This window comes from Rhinatrema bivittatum, chromosome 3, assembly GCF_901001135.1.
Source record: "Rhinatrema bivittatum chromosome 3, aRhiBiv1.1, whole genome shotgun sequence".
NCBI classification, from domain to species: domain Eukaryota; kingdom Metazoa; phylum Chordata; class Amphibia; order Gymnophiona; family Rhinatrematidae; genus Rhinatrema; species Rhinatrema bivittatum.
In genome coordinates this window covers 324,217,319-324,242,772 of record NC_042617.1, presented here as the reverse complement: position 1 = coordinate 324,242,772, position 25,454 = coordinate 324,217,319, and the positions used below count along the sequence as shown (strand labels likewise).

The window sequence follows — 25,454 nt, the reverse complement described above, 5'->3', positions numbered from 1 at the left end:
TTATTCGTCTCTAATGTTGTTGCAGATAGAACTTGTAGATACCGCCAAAAAGCTTTTCTCCCACATCTTTTCATTCATGGCCTCCCCACCCAGCCTTTCTCCTACTCACTCATATGTTTAGCTTTCTCCCAGCTCTGAATATTCAACATTATACGTAGATTCGAAAGCAAACCTTTATGTAATCTTTGCTTAAAACATTTCTTTAAGCTTGGAGAAATCACATACTCCTTGGCTCCGTTATAGGCTCTCCAAATAAGCAATTATGCAATTGCATATATCGAAGAAACTCATGCTCTTTCAACTCCCCGAATCCCTCCGCATTAAGTTGCTGGCCCACAGCACCATATTCCCAGCCAGTTCCATCTTTTAAAGTAGGAATTTGAATCACTGGGTCCTTTCCTTTCCAGCAGCATTAAAGGGGAATAAGTGCTATGCCTTGAGAAATGTGCCTTATATTTTACCCCTAATTTTAATGTTAACACTGTTACCCACCCCCTCCACATACTGCCCCCACAGCCTCCCGTACAAAACTCCCTGTAACCTCCCCCCCCCCCCCCCCCCATCAATATAAACCCATTGTTTCAACCTACTCTTGGGAAACCAGTGGTATGTAGTGCTCTTTGATTTTTGACAGCCGCTGTTTTAGAGATCCATTGCCCCCTTAAGATCGCCTTGAAGCCATCCCAAAGAGTCTGCACTGACACCTCACCAGTGTCATTTAAATGGAAATATTCTTGAGTAGCTTCTCTCACCTATTTACAAAATCTTGAATCCTGTAATAATGAATCATTCAGTTTCCAGTATTTTTGCTGTGCCTCTCTCTGAAGCATTATAAGTTCACACTCTATAGGTGTGTGTGTAGACCAGGTTATAGGTCCTGTGTCTGCCTTCTTGCATGCTGCCGTCACTATTTTATTTTAAAAGAAAAAAAAAATCAATGCGTGAATAAGATTTATGAATCGCGAGACAAAAAGTAAAATCCTCACGAGAAAGATGCTGTATCCACCATATATCATATAATCCCAGGAATTAACCAGAATTTTCAATTTGCTTCCAAAGCAGTAGGTAAGGGATGATTATCCACAGCTACATTACTGGTCAAATTAAAATCTCCACCTTCCACCACATATCCTCCCAAAAAGTCCCATAATTGCTCCCCTAGTTTCATGTAAAATGCCCCCTGCCCTTTGTTGGGAGCAAATACATTTATCAATGTGACTACCACCATGCCCAGTCGCACCTTCAAGGCCAAAAATTCCTCTCTTTGTCTTTCTTAATATCTATTTCTTCAAATCGTACTGCCCGTGAAAACATAATCCCCACCCCTCCGTGTTTGGTCTTACTATATCTGATGTATAATATATGGACAGAAAAGGTTTGCCCCTGAGAAAATGTTCATCTCTTTTCCAAAAATGTGACTCCTGAATGAAAAAAAAATCAAGTCTCTCGTAGCACCGGCTTCCTCTATCAATAGTTGCCTCTTTGAAGGCAAGTTGAGTCCTTTCACATTAAGGAAAACAATGTTAATGTCAGATGTTCCACCAATCAAGAGACATTCTCTTATCCTACCTCCTATTTCTCCCCTATTCCCCCCTCTGGTCATATATTCTTCTCCTCCCCCCTCCCCCCTCCTCCCTCCTCCCCTCTCCCTTAACCCCTCATATACTATATGTGCACCTCCATGTGCACCACCTCAGAGGAACAATATCATCCTGTGATGGGCCGCCACCACCACCTCTTATCATTAATATGTGAAAAATACCATTTAACCTGTAACCCTGTACAGTTATAACCTGCAGCAGCTAACAGAGAAACCATGAAAAACATCCTCCTACCAATAAGGGCTATGAAATGCTCAAGATGCCTTAACTGACCCTCCAACTTATAGTATTTTATACCACAGCAGGGTTGTAACCATGAAAATATCAGGGCTTTGTAGCACTCATCACTCCCTCTTTTCAAGAAGCCAGATCCCTGAAAGGTACATCACTGTCTGACTTCCTTCTTAGTCTCTTTCCACCCTTGCCTGTTCTTTGCCATCCAAAGGTTTCCTGCCATGACATTGGTTTCACCTCGGATGTTTGATCCTTCACAGCAATGCCAGCCTTCAACAAAACGGCCACCGCCTCCATTGAACGTGCTTGCAAGGTACGGCCACTTATCGTGAAGGAAGTTCCGAATGGGTAAAACCAACGATATTGAATACTCTCTGCTCGAAGTGTGCTCGTGACTGGCATCACGTTTTTCTGGCGTTGCAGAGTGATAGCCGAAATATCATTGTTGAGTTGTATCAGATTATTTTTCCAACGAATAGCTCCCATCTTTCTGGCTCTTTGCATTATCTGATCTTTGATTGCATCATGGTGCGGGAAAGCGATTATATCTTTAAGCTGATTGCGTGGGGATTTCCCCAAGGCCCTAGGTGCTAGGGATGTGAATCGTTTTAGGACGATTAAAATTATCGTCCGATAATTTTAATATCGTCTTAAAACGTTATGGAACACAATACAATAGAGATTCTAACGATTTATCGTTATAAATCGTTAGAATCGTGAGCCGGCACCCTAAAACCCCCTAAAACCCACCCCCGACCCTTTAAATTAAATCCCCCACCCTCCCGAACCCCCCCCAAATGAGTTAAATAACCTGCGGGTCCAGCGGCGGTCCGGAACGGGCTCCTGCTCCTCAATCTTGTTGTCTTCAGCCGGCGCCATTTTCCAAAATGGCGGCGAAAAATGGCGGCGGCCATAGACGAACACGATTGGACGGCAGGAGGTCCTTCCGGACCCCCGCTGGACTTTTGGCAAGTCTCGTGGGGGTCAGGAGGCCCCCCACAAGCTGGCCAAAAGTTCCTGGAGGTCCAGCGGGGGTCAGGGAGCGATTTCCCGCCGCGAATCGTTTTCGTACGGAAAATGGCGCCGGCAGGAGATCGACTGCAGGAGGTCGTTCAGCGAGGGTTCCGGCGCCTCGCTGAACGACCTCCTGCAGTCGATCTCCTGCCGGCGCCATTTTCCGTACGAAAACGATTCGCGGCGGGAAATCGCTCCCTGACCCCCGCTGGACCTCCAGGAACTTTTGGCCAGCTTGTGGGGGGCCTCCTGACCCCCACGAGACTTGCCAAAAGTCCAGCGGGGGTCCGGAAGGACCTCCTGCCGTCCAATCGTGTTCGTCTATGGCCGCCGCCATTTTTCGCCGCCATTTTGGAAAATGGCGCCGGCTGAAGACAACAAGATTGAGGAGCAGGAGCCCGTTCCGGACCGCCGCTGGACCCGCAGGTTATTTAAGTCATTTGGGGGGGGTTCGGGAGGGTGGGGGATTTAATTTAAAGGGTCGGGGGTGGGTTTTAGGGGGTTTTAATGTGCCGGTTTTGCGATTTTTCGATTTTTCACGATTTTTCACGATATTTTACCCCCCCAAACGGCAACAATACGATTCCCTCCCCCTCCCAGCCGAAATCGATCGTTAAGACGATCGAGGACACGATTCACATCCCTACTAGGTGCCCTGTCTATCACCACCTCCGGAGGTTCTGAATCTGGGGAGTCACTGACCAGGACTATTCTACAGATTTCTTTCCCGATCTGACTGCAGTCTCCATAATCATCCCCTTCAGGTACCCCTCGAAATAGTAGGTTTCCTCTCCTAGAGCGATTCTCTAGGTCCTCAAACTTGTAAAATAGGTCTCGCTGTCCATGATTTAACTGCTCTAGATCTCTTCTTTGCTGCTGTGCATCCTCAGCATGCTCCTCCATTTTCTGTTCAACATTGAGCACATGCTACAGCAAATCATCCACTTCCTGTCCTTTTTCCCTCACGATCGTCTGGATCTCCTATCTCACAGCCACAATGTCTTTATTTTAAATCACTAAACCAAGCCATGAAGTCGGTTCATGTCAGCCTGCCTTTCTCTGATTCAGCTGCGCCGTTGTGCTCACTAGGACCCTGACCTGCCGCATGCTCGTCCCCTCCAGCTGGGTCTTCCTCGTTCATAAGCGCTGCTGTTCCTGTGAAGGAGAACGCCCGGAGATCCACTGCTTTTTTTTGCGATGTGCCATTGCTCTGGATCTTTGGTGGCCACAAATCGCAACTCCAACAGGGCTATTATTTAAGGTATCGCTTCTTTTCAGGAGCGCCGCACAGAGCAATTGGTTTAGGCGGCCATCACTGATGGTGATGTCGCTTCCTGCTCCCTATTTATTCAATTTTATAATTTGTCTTACTTAAACTCAGTACAGAGTACAATAGAAAATACAGTTATGGAGGCTAATAGTCAATCCCTATCTGGCTGAGCAAGTGGGCCGGATAAACTTATCCTGTTAACTTGGCAGAGATATTCAGTAGCACTGAGTGTATTCAGTTATCTTACAATTTGCTGGAGAAGTTTGTCTATAGAGCAGTCAAACAGCTGTTCTAGACTTATCAGGCTAACTAAGCTGGATAAGACTGAATATTGGCATTGATCTGGCTAAGTTAACCGGATGAGTAGCTCTGCCCTGGATGTCCCTGTCCTGCCTCTCACTTAGCCGGCTGTTTACCCAGATAAATAGTTAGCCAGCTAAGTGGCAGCCACTGGCTGTTCTAGCACCTTCCAAATATTGGAACAGTACCACTTGACTGGTTAAGTCCAAACTTAAATGGTTAAGTGGCACTGAATATTGACCTCATTATCATAAACATACAACAAAAATAAAACAGAAAAAGCCTAAAATGTCTATCATGTCACAGAGAAAACCCAGCAGCATTTTAATAGAAAACTCACACAGCATATCCCTGACCAAAATCCTGAAACACCCTTTTTATAATGGATGACACACTCCCTCTGCTGGACCTTGTTCCACAACCTTCTTAAAGGAGACAGCTCCATATACACATTTCCCACTCTTCCACACTGACACAGTACAAACCCGCTGTGTAAATTTTCCACAATAAATGCCATCCAGGGGACATTCAGCAATGCAACACCTTTCTATACCCTCAGCCGAAAAAGATAGTTTCCAGTCTCCTATAGTGTAGCCATCAGTCCTTCTCAAAGTTGTCCCTTCTAAACAGAGTCACCCGGAATCTCTCCAGAGTCCCATGGCAAAAAGGCCAGATGGTGGTCCTCACAATACTCTTCCCCACCCAAAAAGGTTTGGTCCCTCAAACCGTTAGTGGATAACCCCTTTAATCATACTACGTCGGTAGCACAATAATGAATAACTCAAACATGTACAACAAGTAGTTCCCCTAAGATAATCATAGTCATATACCATCATTTTCTCATTAACTAATTACAACTTTCTTCTCCAAGCAGCTCCGATTCTCCTATAGAGGATAAAAAAGATGGTTCCACTATCTTTTCCCATCCACAGCCAACAGGATGCAGAACTCAGGACCTACAAGACAAAAAATAGATAAAAACCCTTACCCTTAACCAATATCTGTGTGAAAACAATTCTGCATTGTTATTCATCTGTGCTAAATGAACGACTTCTCCTTTAGGTTGTCCATCATGTCACATACTCTTCACACATCTCCCCAATCTGCATTCCTAGTTGGGCTGCGTTACCAGACAATTTGAGGTGGCCAAATTCCCATCTTCCCCAAGTTCCTGTTCTTTTAGGGAATGATACACAAATTAACCACTCACAATATCTCCAAGTAGAGTCTTCTGTTAAGTATTTTCATGTTAATTATAACCACTTAACCCATATTAGGGATGTGAATCGTTTTCCATATCGTCTTAACGATAGAAATCGTGTGGCAGGGCAAGAAAATCGTCTTAGGCACGATTTTTTAGTTAAAAAATCGTTAAAAATCGTTTTTTACGATTAGTGCGCACTAACTCGAGTTAGTGCGCACTAACTGGGAGTTAGTGCGCACTAACTGAAAATGATACAATTTGACACTTTTCAGGTCAGTTAAGGTCAGTTTAGGAATGAATATGTATTCCTATTGGCTGCCCTCTTATTTATTCATGTTACCAAGTTTCCTACTGACAGTATATGGGGGATGGGAAATGGAAACAGTTGGTAGCTTGACAAAACAAGTAATGTGATCAGTCAATGTGACTAGAACTTGTGCCCTAACCCTGATACCAGGGGTATTGTGATCTTCCTGCACACAGTGCCCTATCCCTATTAATACCAGGAGTGTTGTGATCTTCCTGCACACAGTACCCTATCCCTAATACCAGGGGTGTTGTGATCTTCCTGCACACAGTGCCCTATTCCTGATACTGGGGGTGTTGTGATCTTCCTGCACACAGTGCCCTATTCCTGATACCGGGGGTGTTGTGATCTTCTTGCACACATCCCGATATCAGGGATAGGGCACTGCATGCAGGAAGATCACAACACTCCTGGTATTAATAGGGATAGGGCACTGCATGCAGGAAGATCACAACACTCCTGGTATTAATAGGGATAGGGCACTGCATGCAGGAAGATCACAACACTCCTGGTATTAATAGGGATAGGGCACTGCATGCAGGAAGATCACAACACCCCTGGTATCAGGGATAGGGCACTGTGTGCAGGAAGATCACAATACCCCGGAGGAGTGAGGGTCAGGCAGCTCCCCCCTGTCTGTGAAGCCAGCCTCTCACTAGTAATGCAGGGAGGGAGCTGTCTCAGACTTCACCATCCACCCCCCCCCCTCACCCACACACCATTCACTAGCTGGGACATGGGGGAAGTCAGGAGTGAGGGACAGGCAGCTCCCCCCTGTCTGTGAAGCCAGCCTCTCACTAGTAATGCAGGGAGGGAGCTGTCTCAGACTTCACCATCCTCCCCCCCCCCTCACCCACACACCATTCACTAGCTGGGACATGGGGGAAGTCAGGAGTGAGGGTCAGGCAGCTCCCCCCTGTCTGTGAAGCCAGCCTCTCACTAGTAATGCAGGGAGGGAGCTGTCTCAGACTTCACCATCCTCCCCCCCCCCCCCTCACCCACACACCATTCACTAGCTGGGACATGGGGGAAGTCAGGAGTGAGGGTCAGGCAGCTCCCCCCTGTCTGTGAAGCCAGCCTCTCACTAGTAATGCAGGGAGGGAGCTGTCTCAGACTTCACCATCCTCCCCCCCCCCCCCCTCACCCACACACCATTCACTAGCTGGGACATGGGGGAAGTCAGGAGTGAGGGTCAGGCAGCTCCCCCCTGTCTGTGAAGCCAGCCTCTCACTAGTAATGCAGGGAGGGAGCTGTCTCAGACTTCACCATCCTCCCCCCCCCCCCCTCACCCACACACCATTCACTAGCTGGGACATGGGGGAAGTCAGGAGTGAGGGTCAGGCAGCTCCCCCCTGTCTGTGAAGCCAGCCTCTCACTAGTAATGCAGAGAGGGAGCTGTCTCAGACTTCACCATCCTCCCCCCCCCTCACCCACACACCATTCACTAGCTGGGACATGGGGGAAGTCAGGAGTGAGGGTCAGGCAGCTCCCCCCTGTCTGCGAAGCCAGCCTCTCACTAGTAATGCAGGGAGGGAGCTGTCTCAGACTTCACCATCCTCCCCCCCCCCCCCTCACCCACACACCATTCACTAGCTGGGACATGGGGGAAGTCAGGAGTGAGGGTCAGGCAGCTCCCCCCTGTCTGTGAAGCCAGCCTCTCACTAGTAATGCAGGGAGGGAGCTGTCTCAGACTTCACCATCCTCCCCCCCCCTCACCCACACACCATTCACTAGCTGGGACATGGGGGAAGTCAGGAGTGAGGGTCAGGCAGCTCCCCCCTGTCTGTGAAGCCAGCCTCTCACTAGTAATGCAGGGAGGGAGCTGTCTCAGACTGGTATCAGGGTTAGGGCACTGTGTGCAGGAAGATCACAACACTCCTGGTATTAATAGGGATAGGGCACTGTAAGAGATGACTGTAGTAGATTGAATAAAGATCTGATGTTTCTGCTCTCCTCACACCAAACAAAAACAACACACAAGCAGAGAAGCCCTTCTTACAAAGCTGAGCTAGTGAGTTAAGTAGGAGGAAAAGTAAACATACTGGTGCCAGTGTGGCTACTTAAAAAATACACTTACCAACAATCAATTACATATATTTGAACTGTGTACAGTTCCAGCCAGGACCACCTTTCTAAAATGCACAGTGATTGGCAAATTCAACATGCACTAGCATTTCAGGTGCCTGCTAACAAAAATAATAAACAAACAAGTTCTAGTCACGTGAGTGCTGATCATTACATTACTTTTTTTGTCAAGCTTCCAACTGTTTCCATTTCACATCCCCCCAACCATATTGGTAACATCAATAGATAAGAGCACAGCCAGCCAATAGGAATACATACATACATATTCATTCCTAAGTGACCTTTACTGACCTGGGAAGTGTGAACACTTTGTTTCATTTTCTGTTGGTGTTCGTTAGTTTCCAGTTCCATTTCCCATCCCCCCAACCATCACCTCAGTGGTAACCTTGGTAATATCAATAGATAAGAGGGCAGCCAGCCAATAGGAACACATATTCATTCCTAACTGACCTTCAGTGACCTGGAAAGTGTTTATTTGTATCATTTTCAGTTAGTGCGCACTAAATCGAGTTAGTGCGCACTAACGGGGAGTTAGTGCGCACTAACGGGGAGTTAGTGCGCACTAACTCGAGTTAGTGCGCACTAACACGATTTAACGATTTTTAACGATAAATCGTTAGAATTTCTATTGTATCGTGTTCTATAACGATTTAAGACGATATAAACATTATCGGACGATAATATTAATCGTTGAAAAACGATTCACATCCCTAACCCATATACTTCCACAGTAGGAAAGGAATGATAAACTCATGGCAACTCTTCTACTCTTGTGAGTCATTGTCTCTGAAGGCTGTTTAAAGAAGCAGAAAGTCTCTGGAAACTAAGTCAGTTCAGATCCAAGGCCTGCAGCAGACTCATTCCTAAAGAAACCTCAAAAAGGTTTGAGCAAACCTGGAAAGGAAACATAAACCAAAGTTCTCAGGATCTTCAAACATGAGAAAAATATTAGGCAGGATTGGCTTTCATCAGGCAGACCATTTACTTTTCCACCAGCAGATTCACAGATACTTGCAATAATAGTCAGGATATGGCTTCTTGACTCAGGGATGGCTTTTGGGGTGTACGAGCTGTGTAGCCGCACAAGGAGCCATGCCCGGCCAAACCCCAGCAGTAAAACCTTTCAGAAAGATTTTAAACCCTTTCTTTTGCAGCAGGTTACACTACTTTGATATTGCTACTGGTTAACGATCTCCTTATATGCAGGTCAAATGTTGTTTTTGTTTTGTATTGTGGTGATGATGGTGTCCCTGGTGGCAGGTCTGCAGCGGTGACTTCGGGCTCGGGGCTAATTATCAAGGACTGCTTCCACAAAGTCCTTTATAGCAGATCCCTTCCTGAAGTTTCTCCCGTGAGACAGGAGTAGGAGGATAACCATAAGGCAAGGAGGCTATGGGTCAGCATCACTTGTAAGGGAAGGCTCTCTTACCACTAGGCCCCTGAGACCAAACTTCCCTCATTCTCCACTAGAGTAAGGGTCACCTCCCTGGCAGCCCTTTAACATAACATATTACATTCAGGCAGAAGCTTCTTATGTATTGAAGTTTATTAATTAAACCAAACTCCACAGAAAGGAAAAACACTCAACATAAACAGTATTACCAGACCGGCATTACCAAGCAATAACTGGGAGCTTGTGGGTTTTGACTCCCTTTAAGCCCGGCTTCACTAATCCCCCAAAACATTAAGCTTCTCACTCTGAGTTTCTAGTATACGTTCCCCTGCACAACATGTGGGCAAAGTAGGTTTTTCCCCCAGTACATTCTACTTCCCCCAAGCATAACATAGTACTGAAACCTCCCCCACTGCAGGAACGTCTCCTTAGGCCAGCTGCCAGGTCCTAATTACCTCTTGTCCTCCAGCTGCCTTCATTAAAGTAAAACAACTCTTTTCCCTGCTACAAGCTCCCCGGGCTTGTGCAGTCCTAAAACCATTTTATATTCTTCCTTTTTAACTTATATTTCGTTCCAAACCGCACAATAAGCATTCCCCACATTTGCATAAGCCTTCCTACCTCAGCTTCTTCAACGCCACCGGAGCTAATCCCTCTAATTAACCCTCAAGGCACTGCTGAAGACCCTTATGCATACCCACTGTTACACAGCCCTTAAAAGTGAAGGAATCCTGTTAGAGCTGACTTAGCTTTTAGTGGGAAAAGGTCTGCCTGGGCACCATCCCCCTGCCTCAGGCTTTGGATCTTACTTGCCTTCCCTCCAGCTCTCCTCCCTCTTCTCTTTGGAGGGCTACTCTCTTTATGTCAGATAGAGTGCCCCTCCCTAGGAAGAAACCGCCCTTGTGTTTCCCTGCCCCCAACCCTTCCTGAGGCTGACTACCAGGGCATCTGGGAAATGTAGTTTCCTTCCTGCAAAGTAACAGTCCCTTTGAGGAAAACACCTCAAAGTTTTACAGCACAGAAGCTCCGCTCTGGCTCAACTCATCACAGTATATAATATTGTTTTATTAATTTAATGATTTTATGTATTGTTTTTATTTTGTTATATTTTTTTTACACTTATTTTTTATGAATGTTTTATTGTACATCGCTTCGGCCATTATTGTGTTGAGCGATTAATAATCTTATTAAATGAAAAAAGAATGAAAATTAGTGCAACTGGGTTTAAAAAAAGTTTTGGACAAGTTCCTGAAGGAAAAATCCATAAACCATTATTAACCAGTTAGACTTGGGGAAAGCCACTGCGTTAGCAACAAGGGATCTATTTACTATTTGGGATCCTGCTAGGTGGTTGTGACTTGGTTTGACCACTGCTGGAAATAGGATATTGGGCTTGATGGATCCTTGGTCTGATCCAGTATGGCAGTTCTTGTGTTGTTAACGTGCTGTAATCCAGAGTCCCAGGCTTCCACCCTGATATAATGATCTTGGGTTATTTTGTAGGTACATTCCTTCCACATTCCCACTGGGCATTCAGGAAGTCGATGAGAATCACATTGGGAAGTTTAGTTTCCATTCGAGAGAAGGTGTGCTTCAGGTAAGCATTTTGTCCCCAGGACAGGGAGAAATTCCATATGTGCAACATACAATTTGCCATTCAAATACTTTGTAATGGCATGTTATTATTCTTATTTCTCGCATACACTGCTCGTATACACCGCTAATACTGATTAACAGGCTGTTCTTAGTCCTCCGGTCAGTGCCAGGCACCAGTGTGCGAAAGCTGAGGAAGCCACGCAGATCCGCATTTCCAAGAGTTTAGTGGGGACTCACGACATGTAACATCGTGACCTACGTTCAGGGAGGGTTCACGCAGATCCACATTTCCAAGAGTTTAGTGGGGACTCACGACATGTAACATCGTGACCTACGTTCAGGGAGGGTTATTTATAAAGGGACTTCTGGGGGCAATACAATGTGTAACACACAAACAGATTCCCCGCCCGATATCATGGTCACATGTAAGCTTATCGGACTTAGTGAAGGTGTTCCTGGATGGGGGGTAGAGGGGGTGATGAGATTTGGACTGATGTGCACACTTTTTTGGATTTTCAAAAGCGCGTGTGTGCATTTTCAGGGTAAATTGGTGGATACATTTTAGGAGGTGGAACTTGTGCCGGGTAGTTTTAGAGGAATCATTTTTAAAGTGGATATAAGCGCATCCGTCTGCTTGCACGCAAGTTTTTGCTGACTTTCTTGTGCAGAGTTACCCGTTAAGTCCCATGGTTATGTACATAGACTTTCTAAATTGTATGCCCCGAAGCTACATAGACGAAGAAGGTCAGCTGCCTGGCAGCGTAGGCTTGGAGAACGTCTGTTTTCAAGATAGACGCATTGATGAAATTTTCAAAACATTTGGCTTTTAAACTTCCTGATAGACACACGTGCAAGCCTGCACCGGGTATGAAAGCGTTTCGGCAGGTACAGGTTTTACTTGCTCTCTTTGACTCTCTTGATGCTAAAAGATGATTCTGAATTTCTTGTTAATTCCCACACTCCCTCTTCATGACCATTTGAGAGTTCTACCATGCTGAGTGTGACCAAGATCCATCCAGCCCCGCATCCTGTCTCCAACACTGGCCAGCCTGGATCACAAATACCTGGCAGATCTCAAAAACAGATCTAGTTCTTATTACTCCCTCCCAGAGATAAGCGCTGGCTTTCCCAAAACTCCCTGGTCAATATTGTGTTATGGACTTTTCCTCCAGGAACTTGTCCAAACCTCTTTTAAACCCTGCTATGCTAACTGCCTTCATCACATCCCCAGGCAACAGATTCCACAGCTTGAAAGTGCACCGAGTGAAAAAGTGCTTCCTATGATTTGTTCTGAATCTGCTGGTTGTTAGTTTCATGGTGTGTCTCCTTGTTTTATTGTTATTCGAAAGGGTAAATAACTGTTCCCTATTTACCTGTTCCACCCCACTCCTGATTTTTATAAACTCCTGTCCCCTCTCAGGCGTCTCTTTTCCAAGCTGAAGAGCCCGAGCCTGCGTAGCCTCTCATCACAGGAGATGTTCCTTCCCCTTTACCATTTTTGTCCCCCTCCTATGCACCTTTCCTAGTTCCGCTGTGGCTTTCTAGAGATGGGGCGACCAGAACTGCACACAGTATTCTAAGTGAGGTCGCACCAGGGCTCGATTCAGAGGCTATAAATTATTTTCCATTTTATTCTTCATTCTATTTGCTTTTTTGACCTCTGTCACGCACTGAGCTGAGGATTTGATCGCATTGTCCACAAAGACTCCAAGGTCCGTTCCCTGGGTGGTGACTCCCAATGCAGAACCCAGCAGTGTGTATTTGTAGTTGGGATTATTTTTCCCTCCGTGCCTCACTTTGCACTTTTCCACATTAAATTTCAATTGCCCGGTTTCCTAGTCTCACAAGATCCTTCTGCAGTTCCTTTCAATCCGCTGCTGTTTTTAATACATTTGAATAATTGCCATATTTGATCACCTCACTTAGAAAATATCCACTGCTATTACTAGCAACAGTAACATGGAATAGACTTAGATTTTGGGTACTTGCCAGGTTCTTATGGCCTGGATTGGCCACTGTTGGAAACAGGATGCCGGGCTTGATGGACCCTTGGTCTGACCCAGTATGGCATGTTCTTATGTTCTTATTTATCAATGAGTCGAACAGCACAGGTCCCAGTACCGTTCCCTGTGGTGCTCCACTAATGACCTTTCTCCAGTTGGAAAGCTGACAGTTTAGTCCTACCCTCTCTTTATGGCCTGCTAACCAGTTCCCAGTCCCCAGTCCACAACAGGGCCCTGCCTCCTACCCCCATGACTCTGTAATCTCCTGAGCAGCCTCTCATGGAGGGACTTTACGAATGCCATCCAAACACTGGACTTTTGCTTCCTGTACAGTAAGCCTCTGCACGATTTATTGGAGATGTGACTTGTTTACCGTTTTAAACAAATCATGCCAAAAAATATTTGCATCTGACACTTTGGTACAAGTGGAACCTTCAGCAGCCAATCATCCAACACAGGGATTGCTCCTGCCATTTTGTAATTATTATAATAATAGGTAATAATAAAGGAGGCTTTTCATGCTAGCCGAATAAAGAATCCTGGCTTCCATCCCGCTGAGTTTTCCTGAACGCATGGAAAGGAGTTTTCCCAACAGGGGTACCATCAGTGAAAGTGACGAGCGTCCCACAGCTGCATCTTTCTGCTCCCAAGCAAGTCCTCAGCAGTGTTTGACTTTGATGGAGAAGTCGCAATGGAAGGAATCTTAAATTTAGAATAAACCAAGCAGAAGGAGCAGTTGTGGGGTGCTTGCGCTTTTATTGATGGCAGCTCTGACGCAGATCATCAATGGGGATACAGTTGATGGAATAAATGGGTTTGTTCGGGGTCGTTGACGAGACCCTCGGGTATCAGGTGTGTGGGAAAGTTATTCCATTCTTTCTTTATTTTGCATTTCTAATCTGCTTTTCCCTGGGAAGCTCAAAGACAAAACCTCCAGCCTGCCGACCCGCTTAGGCACCTGGTGCAGGCTTACACCTCTGACCATCCGGAAGTTTAAAATTGATTTATTTACAATGATTTACATTCTGCCAAATTACCAGGACACCTGTTCATGGTGGACAAATGTTTAGAAAATTTCACCTATGCGTGAATATCGAAAGCATGCGTGCTCCACACCTTCCAGTTGAGTTTTATTGGACATTCGAGAGAACTGGGAATGAACCTGCTGTGTGCAGGAGCTCTGGCATTTTTCTAAATTTGCAGTTATAAAATCTTGAAAAAATGATGTAGGACCTCACTGGACTCTTACCAGAGCACTGCATCACTGGTAGACAACACATGTCGAGGCAGCAATAGGTAGGCTGACTGGACCATAGGAGCTGGCTAGAATGGTTCACTCCTGAAAAGAAACTGACTCCCCTAGAATTTTCTAGAATGAAAAAGGCAGCAGTGGTGAGAAAGGAGAGAGATGGCATTAGACACTGGAGAGGGAACATTTTTTTTCCCTTCTCCTGTGAAGGTGTTGGCAGGACAAGCCTCACTAGTGTGGGATTTGTTGTGTGCCTGTGGAGTAAAGCTGCTGACTCAGAGCTTAGGGTTCTAGTGAGCTGTTTTTCCCCCAGGTGTCTAGACCTGGGGTTGCCCAGCTAGTGTGACCCTGTGCCAGCCTGGAGAAATGTTATCTCCATCCACCACAGCCACAGAGAGTGTGCCCATGCAGTACAACTATTATGGTTAAGCGGTGTTTGGGTGGATTCTTGATACTGAGGCAGATGACCACCATGCCCATGGGGAGGAGCCCCGTGAGGCACCGCAGTACTGGGCTAAACGCAGACGCACATACACAGAGTTAGTTCTTTTATTAAACAGCTTGAAGTGTATCACCAGAGGTGGCAGTAGTGAGGTAATCTGGAAGTAGCAGTCTCAGGACCCTCGGCAGAAGGGACCCTTCTCACCCCATTGGTATAGGGGAATTCCGGTGTAGGTTTCCCAGTAAGGTAGTACTGTGGATGAGATAGACTGATAGTTAGATTACTCATTAGATGGTTGCTGTTGATATGCGATTCCATCAGTTTGAAGAAGTTGGTAGCGGCACCGAGGAAGGGAGAGCAGGCCCTCGAGGAGCGAGTACCTGTAAGGCACCTGAAATAAAGCAGAGGGCCCCCGAGGAGCGGGTACCCAAGTTAGCAATACCCCGAAGGGTAGAGAGAGAGATTCCAGCGGCAGCAAGGAAGCGGCAGAGTAGCTTAGACTGGCCGAGACCAATCCTTTGCTAACTCAACGAGCTAGCAACATAGTACAGGCTATATACCCGGATGGCGTGACGTCAGTAGAGGGGAATGCCCCCGAGGTTTGCACCAATGCTGGAATAAAGACGTGGGTGGCGTGCATGCGCGCACCCTAGTAGGCCCTTGGGATAAGCGTGGTGGGAGGCAGCACCATAGCCGTTCTGGGGACACCGGAGAGGTAGATGTGGCGGCAGCCATTTTCCCAAGGGAAGCGGGAGGAGCCGTGAACAAGGTGAGGCAAACGGGGCGAAGCCGTCTAGCACCGGACGCAACAACAACCAAGGAGGGGCTGGAAATCAGTGCGACAGGGGCGTATCCCAAGAATTAAGGAACCCATAAAGAACCTGAGTAAAAGCAAAAAGCCAAAGGGACTCGTGAATGTGCAGCCTGAGAGCATGGATTCAACCCCCAGAAAATGCATCATGCGTGTTGCCAAAATGGACTTTTAGGTAAAGATTTAGTTGTGTCCGTCGGTGCTAGACGGCTTCGCCCCGTTTGCCTCACCTTGTTCACGGCTCCTCCCTCTTCCCTTGGGAAAATGGCTTCCGCCGCATCTACGAGCCGACGTCTCCGGTGTCCCCAGAACGGCTATGGTGCTGCCTCCCGCCGTGCTTAACCCAAGGGCCTACTAGAGTGCATACAGAGTGATCATTTATAAACGGCATCTGTCCCATTGCCTAAGGGCTCTGAAGTCAAGCATTCCCCCCTCTTTGGAACAGGGGATGTAGTGAGTGTGTCAGGGCTCAGCAAACCCCAGAGGTGTACTCCTTCTCGACCCCCCCCCCCCCCCCCACACACACACACATACACACACACAGTGAGGATGCAGGGGGAGGGTTACTGTTATTTCAGGACATTTGGTGCCTCTGATTAAAAGTTTGGAGTGGCAACACTTTCAGCAGTTCTCCCCTCATTTCAGTGATTGCTGATGGATGGGACTGTTTGGGTTACTTCATGGCTCAGTTTGCATGACGCGTGTTCTTGAACCAGTGGCGCCACTTTCAGTGACTCTGTGAATCGTTCCCTACTCTTATTTCCCTGCAGGTTCTGTCCAGGCCTGGACTGTCAAACCTGCAAGTGGCGCTGGCCTGCCAGGTCACCCAGAGGAACGCTCTGCTTGTTGCGGTTCAGCAGGCCGCCTACTGCTCCAAGACACGGCTTCCTGCCACAGTCGTAGATGCCAAGGTCAGCCTTCCGTCCGGACCATTTGCATCCGAGTTAAAATCCATTATTTCAACACGAGCATGCACTGATTGTCAGTTGGTGGATATGAATCTGTCCTTATGTTGTTGTGTTTTGTTTTGTTTTTTCTCAAAGCTCTTTTGAAAAGCACTTTTAATGACTTTCTTGGCTTCTAAAATTCTCCAGCTTAAGCCTGAAAGCAGAGCAGGTGCTGGGGGCCAGGCATCACCCCGCTGCCCTGCCAGTGCCCCTGACCCTTGCTCTGGAAGGGCCCCTTCTAGGGATCCGACACCATTCAGTCCTAGGCGCTTCTGTTCAGACTGTAAATAAGGGCATCATTCACTGTCAGTTATCAGGTTTGCTTCCTTACGGCCCTGGATATCTGTCCACTTGATTCTGGGCTAAAACCAGCACAAGACACAAAATAGCTTCCCGACAGTGACAGATTTTGGTCAGTGCTCATGTGAACTGGATGGGATCCTGAGAGCAAAAGGCGACAGCTCTGTATCGCCCCTCTCCTGGCAGTCTGCATTGTGGGAACAAGGGGAGGAGGAATAGCCTAGTGGTTAGAGCAGTTGGCTACAAACCAGGAGACCAGGGTTCAAGTCCCGCTGTCGCTCCTTGTGACCTTGGGCAAGTCACTTTACCCTCCATTGCCTCAGGTACAAACTTAGATTGTAAGGCCTCTGGGGATAGGGAAATACCTACAGTACCTGAATGTAAACCGATGTGATATCTCAGATCAAATGTCAGTATATAAAAATAATAAATAAAATAAGTACAGAGAGCCTTGGGTAGTGTATTAAGACAGAGTGGTGAGACCGTATGGTGGCAGATCCAGCAGTGTTGTATTGTCTTATGCTGCTTTCGGAGCAGTAAGGCTTAAAGATGTGACAAGTGCTCTTCTTGGTGTTTCAGGAACGAAGGCAAAGTCTAAGGCGTCAGAGCAGTACATTGAGAGGCAAGAATTCTAGATCTGGGAAGGAGACAGAAAACCAAACTGCAGCCTCTTACCCTGCTGGGCATCCATTGCAAGCACACTGGAGCAAGAAGAGGTGACAAACGTGACACATGTAATCCCCTTTTCCACGGGGGGGGGGGGGGGGGGGTGTGAGTTACACTGCCGCAGCCTCGAGAACAGCAAAGGTCCAGCAAGGATCGTCAAGTGGGGAGCAGACTGTCTCTGGGAGGTGCAAGGGGAAGGATTACCGTACATCAAAGTCCAAGATCCACACCATTAGTTAGTTCCAAGAAGAAACTGGATTTTATTTGTAAATCCAAATCCACGTGAGAAGACAGCAGGACACACAATGGCAGAATCTTGTATGGAATAACTCAGAAAAGTTCTTTCACTGCAGCTTCCCCAAACAAAGAGTGTCCGTTTTGTTGACAGGGTGCCCTCCCTCTGGTGGGCTACCAAAACCCTTCTCTTCAGCTTACAATCTCTCCTGCTCTTTGCTTCAGAAATTTTTGGAGGCCTCGCAAGCCCCGACTCCTCTCAGGACCCACAAGAAAACACCCAACAGATGCCACAGGGGCATCTTAAATTCCCTGTACGTACCCGGATCAGTCCAGACTGTGGGTTATGCCTCCCTTCCAGCAGATGGAGACAGAGAAAAACTCAAAGGGTGCCTTCTCTTAACCTGTCGTGCCCACTGCATCCCTTCAGTATTTCTCTGTCTCCAGCAGATGTAGGTGGGGCAAACCCTGCAGTTTTGCCCTGAATTAAGGGCAATTAAAAAAAAAAAAAAAAGAGGGAGTGTAGGTTTTTTATTTTTACTCTCCTACAGCGAATCAAGCATCGGAAAAAAAAAATCAAGAAATCCTCCCGGGGGGTAGGTAGGTTCAAGTGAGCCATCCCCCCTGGTAAAAGGTTCAGGAGCTGGGGTTAGTTACCCCACGGGGCTCCTAGCAGTAAGACGCAGGAGAAGATAACCAATGGTCCAGTCCCGCTTCTCTCCGTACGACCGAATCTCATTAAAAAAAAAAAAAACGAGCCAGCCGGCTTTCCTTCTATTCTTAAGCAGCTGCACTGCGGTTAAGGTTGGGTTCCCTGTGGACGTCTCGTCGAGTTTTCTTGGGCTCCCTGTCTCTCTCTCCCTGCCGCATCGCTTTGACCCCCCCCCCCCCCCCCCCCCAGTGATTTCCATGCCGCGGCCATCTTCTTGTGTTGCCTGCGGGGAGTCTTCATCCAGACTCTCCCGCGCGGGCCTCTGTGTGCAGTGAGTCTCCGGGGGAGAAGGCAGTTCTTTTCAGGCTGCCGGAAGCCTTTCTAAGCCCCGAAGTGCAGTAAAAAGAGCAGCATCTCTGGAACGGTGGCCATTTTGAAAACATTTGCTGCTGCTGAAGCAAGGGCATTGGGGGCAGGGGAACTGCCTCCCAACCTTTCCCGGTCGATGCCAACCCTGGGGATCCTTCTGATACAGACCAGGAGGCTTTGAAGGATGACCCCGATCCCCTGGTGGAAGGGGCCATTGCTAATGATTTCTCCTTAGACTTTGTGCTGCTTATGCATAAAGCTTTTTTGGCTACCCAGACTCAGCAAAGCAGTGCTTCATGTGTAAGTCATCCCACTCAGCCTCCCAATAAACTTGCCAAACGTCTGGAGGCTCAGGCGTCCCTGCGGGTCGCCAAATTGTGTAGCTCGTCTGCGGCAGGCGCACCTGCCCTTTCGGATGAAACAGATGGTGGGGCTGCGGACGCACTGACTTCACTCTTGCCCTCTCCCGGTATGGGAGCAGAGGAGGACCTGGTAAAGCAATCACCTCTGGATGGTGACGAACCTAAGGTGGTCCACCTGTTCCACAGGGAAGAGCTAGAGCCTCTTATTCCCTCTGTCTTGTCTGAACTTGGGGTTGATCTCCCCCAGGATACACTTCCACAGGATTCCATGGATCTGGTTCTAGCAGGGCTGCGGGCCCCAGCCAAAGCTTTTCCTTTTCATCCCATGCTCCAGCAGCTGATGACCCGGGAGTGGGACGTCCCTGATGCCGGATTGAGAGTGGGAAGGGCTATGGATAAACTTTATCCCTTGCTCGACAATTCTCTAGAGCTCTTGAAGTCCCCTAAGGTGGACGCTTCAGTGTCGGCTGTCACGAAGCGAACTACTATTCCTGTCACAGGAGCGGCAGCCCTCAAAGATCTTCAGGACAGAAAACTTGAGGTTCTTCTCAAATGAATTTTCAAAGTCTCGGCCCTGGGAATCTGAGCAGCAGTGTGCAGTAGCTGCAGGCGAGCCTCCGCTGGGTCCAGCAATTATTAACTTCCAGGGAACTCCCGCCAGGAGAGTCAGAGCAGGCCGAATGCTTGGAAGCAGTGGTGGCATATGGGGCGGATGCTCTGTATGATCTCCTTCGAACTTCCTCCCGCACCATGTCTTCCGCAGTCTCTGCGAGACAGCTCCTTTGGTGACGTAACTGGTCTGCAGACATCTCGTCCAAGGCTCAGTTAGGTGTGTTGCCGTTCAAAGGACAGTTTCTCTTCGGTGAGGTCTTGGAGCAGTTGATAAAATCCCTGGGTGAGAACAGAGTCCACAAGCTCCTGGAGGACAGATCGAAACCTTCCAGAGATTTTCCTTCAGCTCGCTCCCAGTTTTGAGGACAGCGGAGGTTTCGGCAGAGCAGACCACAGCCTGCAGTGCAGAAACAGCCATTGGGCAGACATCAATTCTGGAATTCTTCCTTTCGAGGGTGAAGAACCACTCATGAAGCAGGTTCAATGACGTCCCTTGTCTCCAAGTCTTCTCAATGAGATCAAGCCGGCCCAACCCTCGGTTCCTCGAGTGGGGGGAAGTTTATCCCGGTTCCACGAGGCATGGGTCAGAATAACCTCCTTTCAGTGGGTCCTAAGTGTTGTGTTCGTGCCTATTCTCACCCACGCTTCACCCTCTCTACCTTTGTGGCGACTCCCTTCGGCTTAGACGGACAGATGCAGCCGCAGCTTCTCTCCGCCTTTTGGTCCCGGTATCCCCGGACTGGCCTGATGACACGGATCCGCCATGTTTCTGATGACGTAAGGGCGCGTGCGCGCTCCAGACTTTGTACCAGCAAGGGCGCGAACTTCGGGGGCGTCCCCCTATAGTGACGTCATCCATTTTCAATTTAAAAAGTCTTTGTTTGCTAACTACAAACGAGTTAGCAAGGAACTCCAACGGGACTTGCTTCGGCAGTCCACGCTACTTGCAACAATGATCCGAGTCATCAAGGGGAAATCTTTCTCCACTGCTCGGCCTTTTCAAACTTACCAGGAGTACCCGCTCCTCGGGGGCTCCACTCTCTCTCTTCTTGATTTCAGATTGTTGGACGGGATCCGGTACTCGCTCCTCGAGGGCCTACGTTCCCGAAGACTCAGAAGACTCCTATTGTCTGGAGGCGATCGCAGATGTGAACACAGTGAGTCCTATTACAGACAGGAACCAGTACTCGCTCCACGAGGGCCCTTGTTCCTAATCTCTAAGACTGCCTTCAGTCTAAGACGTTATCGCAGGTACGGAGATCGTGAGTTACCATTGCAGACTGCAGATAGGAACCGGTACTCGCTCCATGAGGGCCTATGTTCCTAATACCTTTCTCAGAAGATATCACATACCTATATCTTATGGATTACTATTACAGATTAACAGATAGGAACCAGTACTCACTCCATGAGGGCCTATGTTCCTAAATCTCTCCTAGCCTCTCTTCTATTCCAGAAGCCATCCCATACACAGTTATTGGTAGTTCTATTTCAGACTGCCTATAGGAACCAGTACTCGCCTGCGGCTCCTGTTCCTGAATACTAAAGACTCTTTGTTGCATAAGAAGACATTACAGATATCTACAATTGTGAGTGTATCATCTACCACTGGTTATGTCCAGCATACCCTGTCTACTCACTACCTATAGTCTCTCCTTACAGCTCAGCAACTCAGAGATCATAGTTCCAGTATCAGAGGGACTTCAGCCCTGCCGGGCACATCAACTCACTACTGCCACCTTTGGTGGTTCTACTTCCAGTCTAATAAAGAACTATCTGTGTTTGTCTCAATACTCCAGCCTAGCCGGTGGTCCCTCTCAGGATCTTCACTTGAGGGCACTGTCATCCGCCATCGGCCCAGGGATTCACTATTTCTACTAAGTGTTACTCCTTACACTAATAGAGAGCGGTATTATCATCTGCCACTCTGTGGGAGCCAACCCACATCACACCATTACTCCTCTTTCTGCGGAAGCTGATCCATATCAGATAGCTATCTCCCCATGGGATCATACAGGTTGCTGGCTCATCTTTCTACAGGAACAAAGCATAACAGTTGCTACTCCTTCCCTCAGGGGGAGCAGAGCACTAACAGATTGCTAAACTCCACCTACTACAGGAGCCAAGCCTATCAGATTGCTATCTCCTCCCCTTGGGAGGAGCTGATCGATTCCAGATCGCTCATTCCGCCCTACTGGTGGGGTGAGCGCTAGCAGATTGCTAACTCCTTGGCAGATTCCGTAACAGATTGCTAACTCCTCCTTCAACGCGAGTATCAAGCAGCCAGATTATAATAGATTGCTAACTCCGCCCCCCTGGTGGGGTGATCGCCAACAGATTGCTAACTCCATGAATCCGGCTGTATAGTATTGAGAAGATTTGGAGAATTCAAACTTCAGTGATTCTGGCAAAAAAGGACTGGAGAAGATTTGGAGAGATTAACTTCTTTGAATTCGGCCTTCAAGAAAAGAATTTGGAGAAGCCTAAAATTCAGTGACTTCAGCGTTCAAGAGAAGCATTAGAAAAGCAGTAATCCTGGGGATTCAGCTAAAGGTATTTGAAGTTGTGGCCCATGGACCCGGCTCATCTTTCTGCCTTGCAGGCTATTCCAGGCTTAGCTCAACACCTTTCAGAACAGCAAGAAACCCTGGAGAAACTTACTGCAGCTTTTCACCAGCTTCATACACAGAAGACTCAAAGCACAGCTTCTATACAAGAAGTCCAGTTACCAGAGGTAACTTTAAAGTCAGCTGTACCACTGGCGGTGCCTGTTCGATTCTCCGGAGAACTCCAGAAGACTCGAGGCTTCTTGAACCAGTGCAGCTTACAATTCTTCATTGAATTTAAAACTCTAGCAGCGGAGCTTCGCTGGGACCCTAGATGTCTAAAGACACTCTTTTGCAGAGGCCTGGACACCGGTATAAAGGACGAGCTGGCTGCTCGTCAGACACCTGACTCGCTGGAAGAATTAATATCCTTAGCCACTTGGATTGATTGGCGGCTCCGAGACAAGGTAAAGGAACTCTGGCCTAAGGTGTTACCTGGGTTGAAGCAAACCAGTGCTCCTGCACTACAAGGGGGTACAGCACCTCCTGCTGTAGAGAAAAAGGAACCAAAGGAACCTGGTTATGGACACTTGACTTCTAAAGAGAGAAGATATAGGAGGAAGAACGGCCTGTGTATGTACGGCAGTCAGCCAGGTCATGATATTTCTGCGTGCCCTATTCGTACGGGAAACGGACAAGCCTGAGTCCCACGGGAGGACTGTTCTTGGGCTATACAGCAATATCTCCTCCACTCTCTCGTCCAGCCTTAGTGAACCCTGAGCCAGTGACGGTTCAAATCTCTGCCCTGAAGGACTCAGGGGCAGGAGACAACTCTAATCTCAGATGTTTTGTGGAATACCCGAGGAGTCCATTTGGTAAATTTGAAGATCAACCATTGTATCACAATTTGAAGTGAGCCTTGGATGATTCTTTTCACCACCACTTCTTTTGAGGATCTTACCAACATCACCAGCAGTTTTTCTATTACCTGCTGTTTTACATAGCGGTTGCTATGTGCGCCATAGCTAGGTGGCGCTCTACATCCTTAATTTCTTCCTGGATTACAAAATTGAGATATTCACCACGTTCTATCCACTTGGAAGTCGTGCTGAAGAACTTCAGCACTGTTGATTCCAGAGAGGAAGAGGATATCTCTCATTACCAGCCTGATTCTAGGTATGCATTTCCAGTTCTGCACACTGCCGTTCAGCCTGGATACAGCCCCTCACACGTTCACCAAGGTTATGGTGGTTGTGGCAGCAGCCCTGAGGAAGCAAGGACTTCTAATTCAACTCTACTTGGACAACTGGCTCATTCGAGCAAAGTCAAGAGACCTCTGCATACAAGCCGTCAACACATTGGTCACTCTTCTGGAGTTGCTAGGATGGGTTGTCAATTAAACCAAAAGCAACCTCATCACGTTGCAGACAATGGACTTCTTGGGGGCACGGTTTGATACCAGAGTCAGAAAAGTATTTCTTCTGCTGGACCAAGTAACCAAACTGATGGAGCAAGTTTGTCGCTTATTATCACTGCCACTCCTCAAGGCCTGGGACTATCTACAAGCCCTTGGCTCCATGGTGTCCACCTTGGAATTGGTCCCCTGGGCTTTTGCTCATATGAGACCTTTACAACGAGCGTTACTTTACTGTTGCGACCCTAGGTCAGAGGAGTTCCAGTTCCCTCTGCCGCTCACCAATCCTGCAAGGTCCAGTCTTGGGTGGTGGCTTTGCCCACACAACCTGACTCGCAGAGTAGACCTCGAAGTCCCGATCTGGATCATGGTGACCACAGATGCCAGCCTCTCCGGCTGGGGAGCAGTCTGTCAGTCCCGCTCAGTCCAGGGCAGCTGGTCCAAGGAAGAGTCCAGTTGGTCAATCAATCATCTGGAAACCAAGGCGGTTCGGTTGGCGTTGTGGCACTTCCTCCCGTTGTTGCACTTCCTCCCGTTGTTGCACAATTGAGCGGTCAGAGTCCTCTCCGACAATGCGATGACAGTGGCCTAAATCAACTGACAAGGCGGCACCAAAAGTCAAGCCGTGGCCGACAAGGCAGAGCAGCTCATGATTTGGGCGGAAAACCCCTCGCCCTGCTGGCGGCATCTCACATCGCCGGCTCCGACAACATTCAGGCAAATTTTCTGAGTCGGAAGCAAATAGATCCAGGGGAATGGAACCTTAATTTGGTACTTCAAGTCTTGTGTGATCTACCTTTTGAACCTCTTAAAAAGGCAAGGTTGAAGGATCTCACTTTGAAAACGGTGTTCTTGGACGCCATATGCTCAGCTCGCAGAATCTCGGAAGCACTTTCTTGTAGGGAACCTTTTTTGAGAATTTCTGAGTCGGGAGTGTTGCATCGCATGGTTCCTTCTTTTTTACCAAAAGTGGTTTCAAGTTCTCATTTAAGTCAGTCAGTAAAACTCCCAGCCTTTTCCAGTTTGTCCTCTGATGAGCCGCACGCGAAGGAGCTGTGGCATCTGGATGTTCGATGAGCTCTTTTCCGTTATTTGGAGATCACTAATCCTTTCAGATATTCAGATCATCTGTTTGTCTTGTGGAGTGAGCCTAAGAAGGGTCAGAAAGCTTCTAAACCAACGATTGCACGATGATTGAAAGAGGCTATTGCATCCGCTTACATTTGCAAAGGAAAACCCATCCCCGAGGGATTAAAAGTCCATTCCATTCGTATTTCGTGGACCCAGTCCTGGCGGGGCTAAGGGCTCCCACCAAAGCTTTTCCTCTCCATCCCATGCTCTAGCAGCTAATGACCCAGGAGTGGGATGTTCCAGATGCTGGCTTGAGAGTAGGGCGGGCTATGGATAAGCTGTATCCCTTGGCGGAAGAGTTGCTGGAGCTGTTGAGGTACCCTAAGGTAGATGCATCAGTTTCGGCTGTCACCAAGCAGACCACAATCCCTGTCGCTGGAGCAGCGGCACTCAAGGAACTTCAAGATAGGAAGCTGGAAGTACTCCTCAAGCGTATCTTCGAGGTGTTCGCTCTGGGTATACGAGCAGCGGTATGTAGTAGCTACATGCTCTGGGCGAGTCTCCGCTGGGTCCAGCAATTGTTAACGCCCAGAGACCTCCCTCTGGGTGAATCTGAGCAGGCAGAGTGTTTGGAAGCGGTGGTAGCATATGGGGCTGATGCGCAATATGACCTTCTTCGTACTTCCTCTCGCACTGTGTCATCTGCAGTTTCGGCAAGGCGGCTCCTTTGGCTGCATAAGTGGTCAGCAGATATATCATCTAAGGCTCAGTT

At 47.9% G+C, this 25,454-nt stretch overlaps 1 protein-coding gene across 1 annotated transcript in view; it reads left to right on the top strand.

Moving 5' to 3' along the window:
* LOC115088588 overlaps positions 1–25,454 on the top strand; it is a 223,390-nt gene that overhangs the window by 42,816 nt on the left and 155,120 nt on the right. Inside the window, exons 12-14 of the mRNA XM_029596845.1 lie at positions 10,912–11,005; positions 16,280–16,420; positions 17,336–17,472. Of these exons, the coding sequence (XP_029452705.1) occupies positions 10,912–11,005; positions 16,280–16,420; positions 17,336–17,472 (372 nt within the window). The remainder of the gene's footprint in view (positions 1–10,911; positions 11,006–16,279; positions 16,421–17,335; positions 17,473–25,454) is intronic.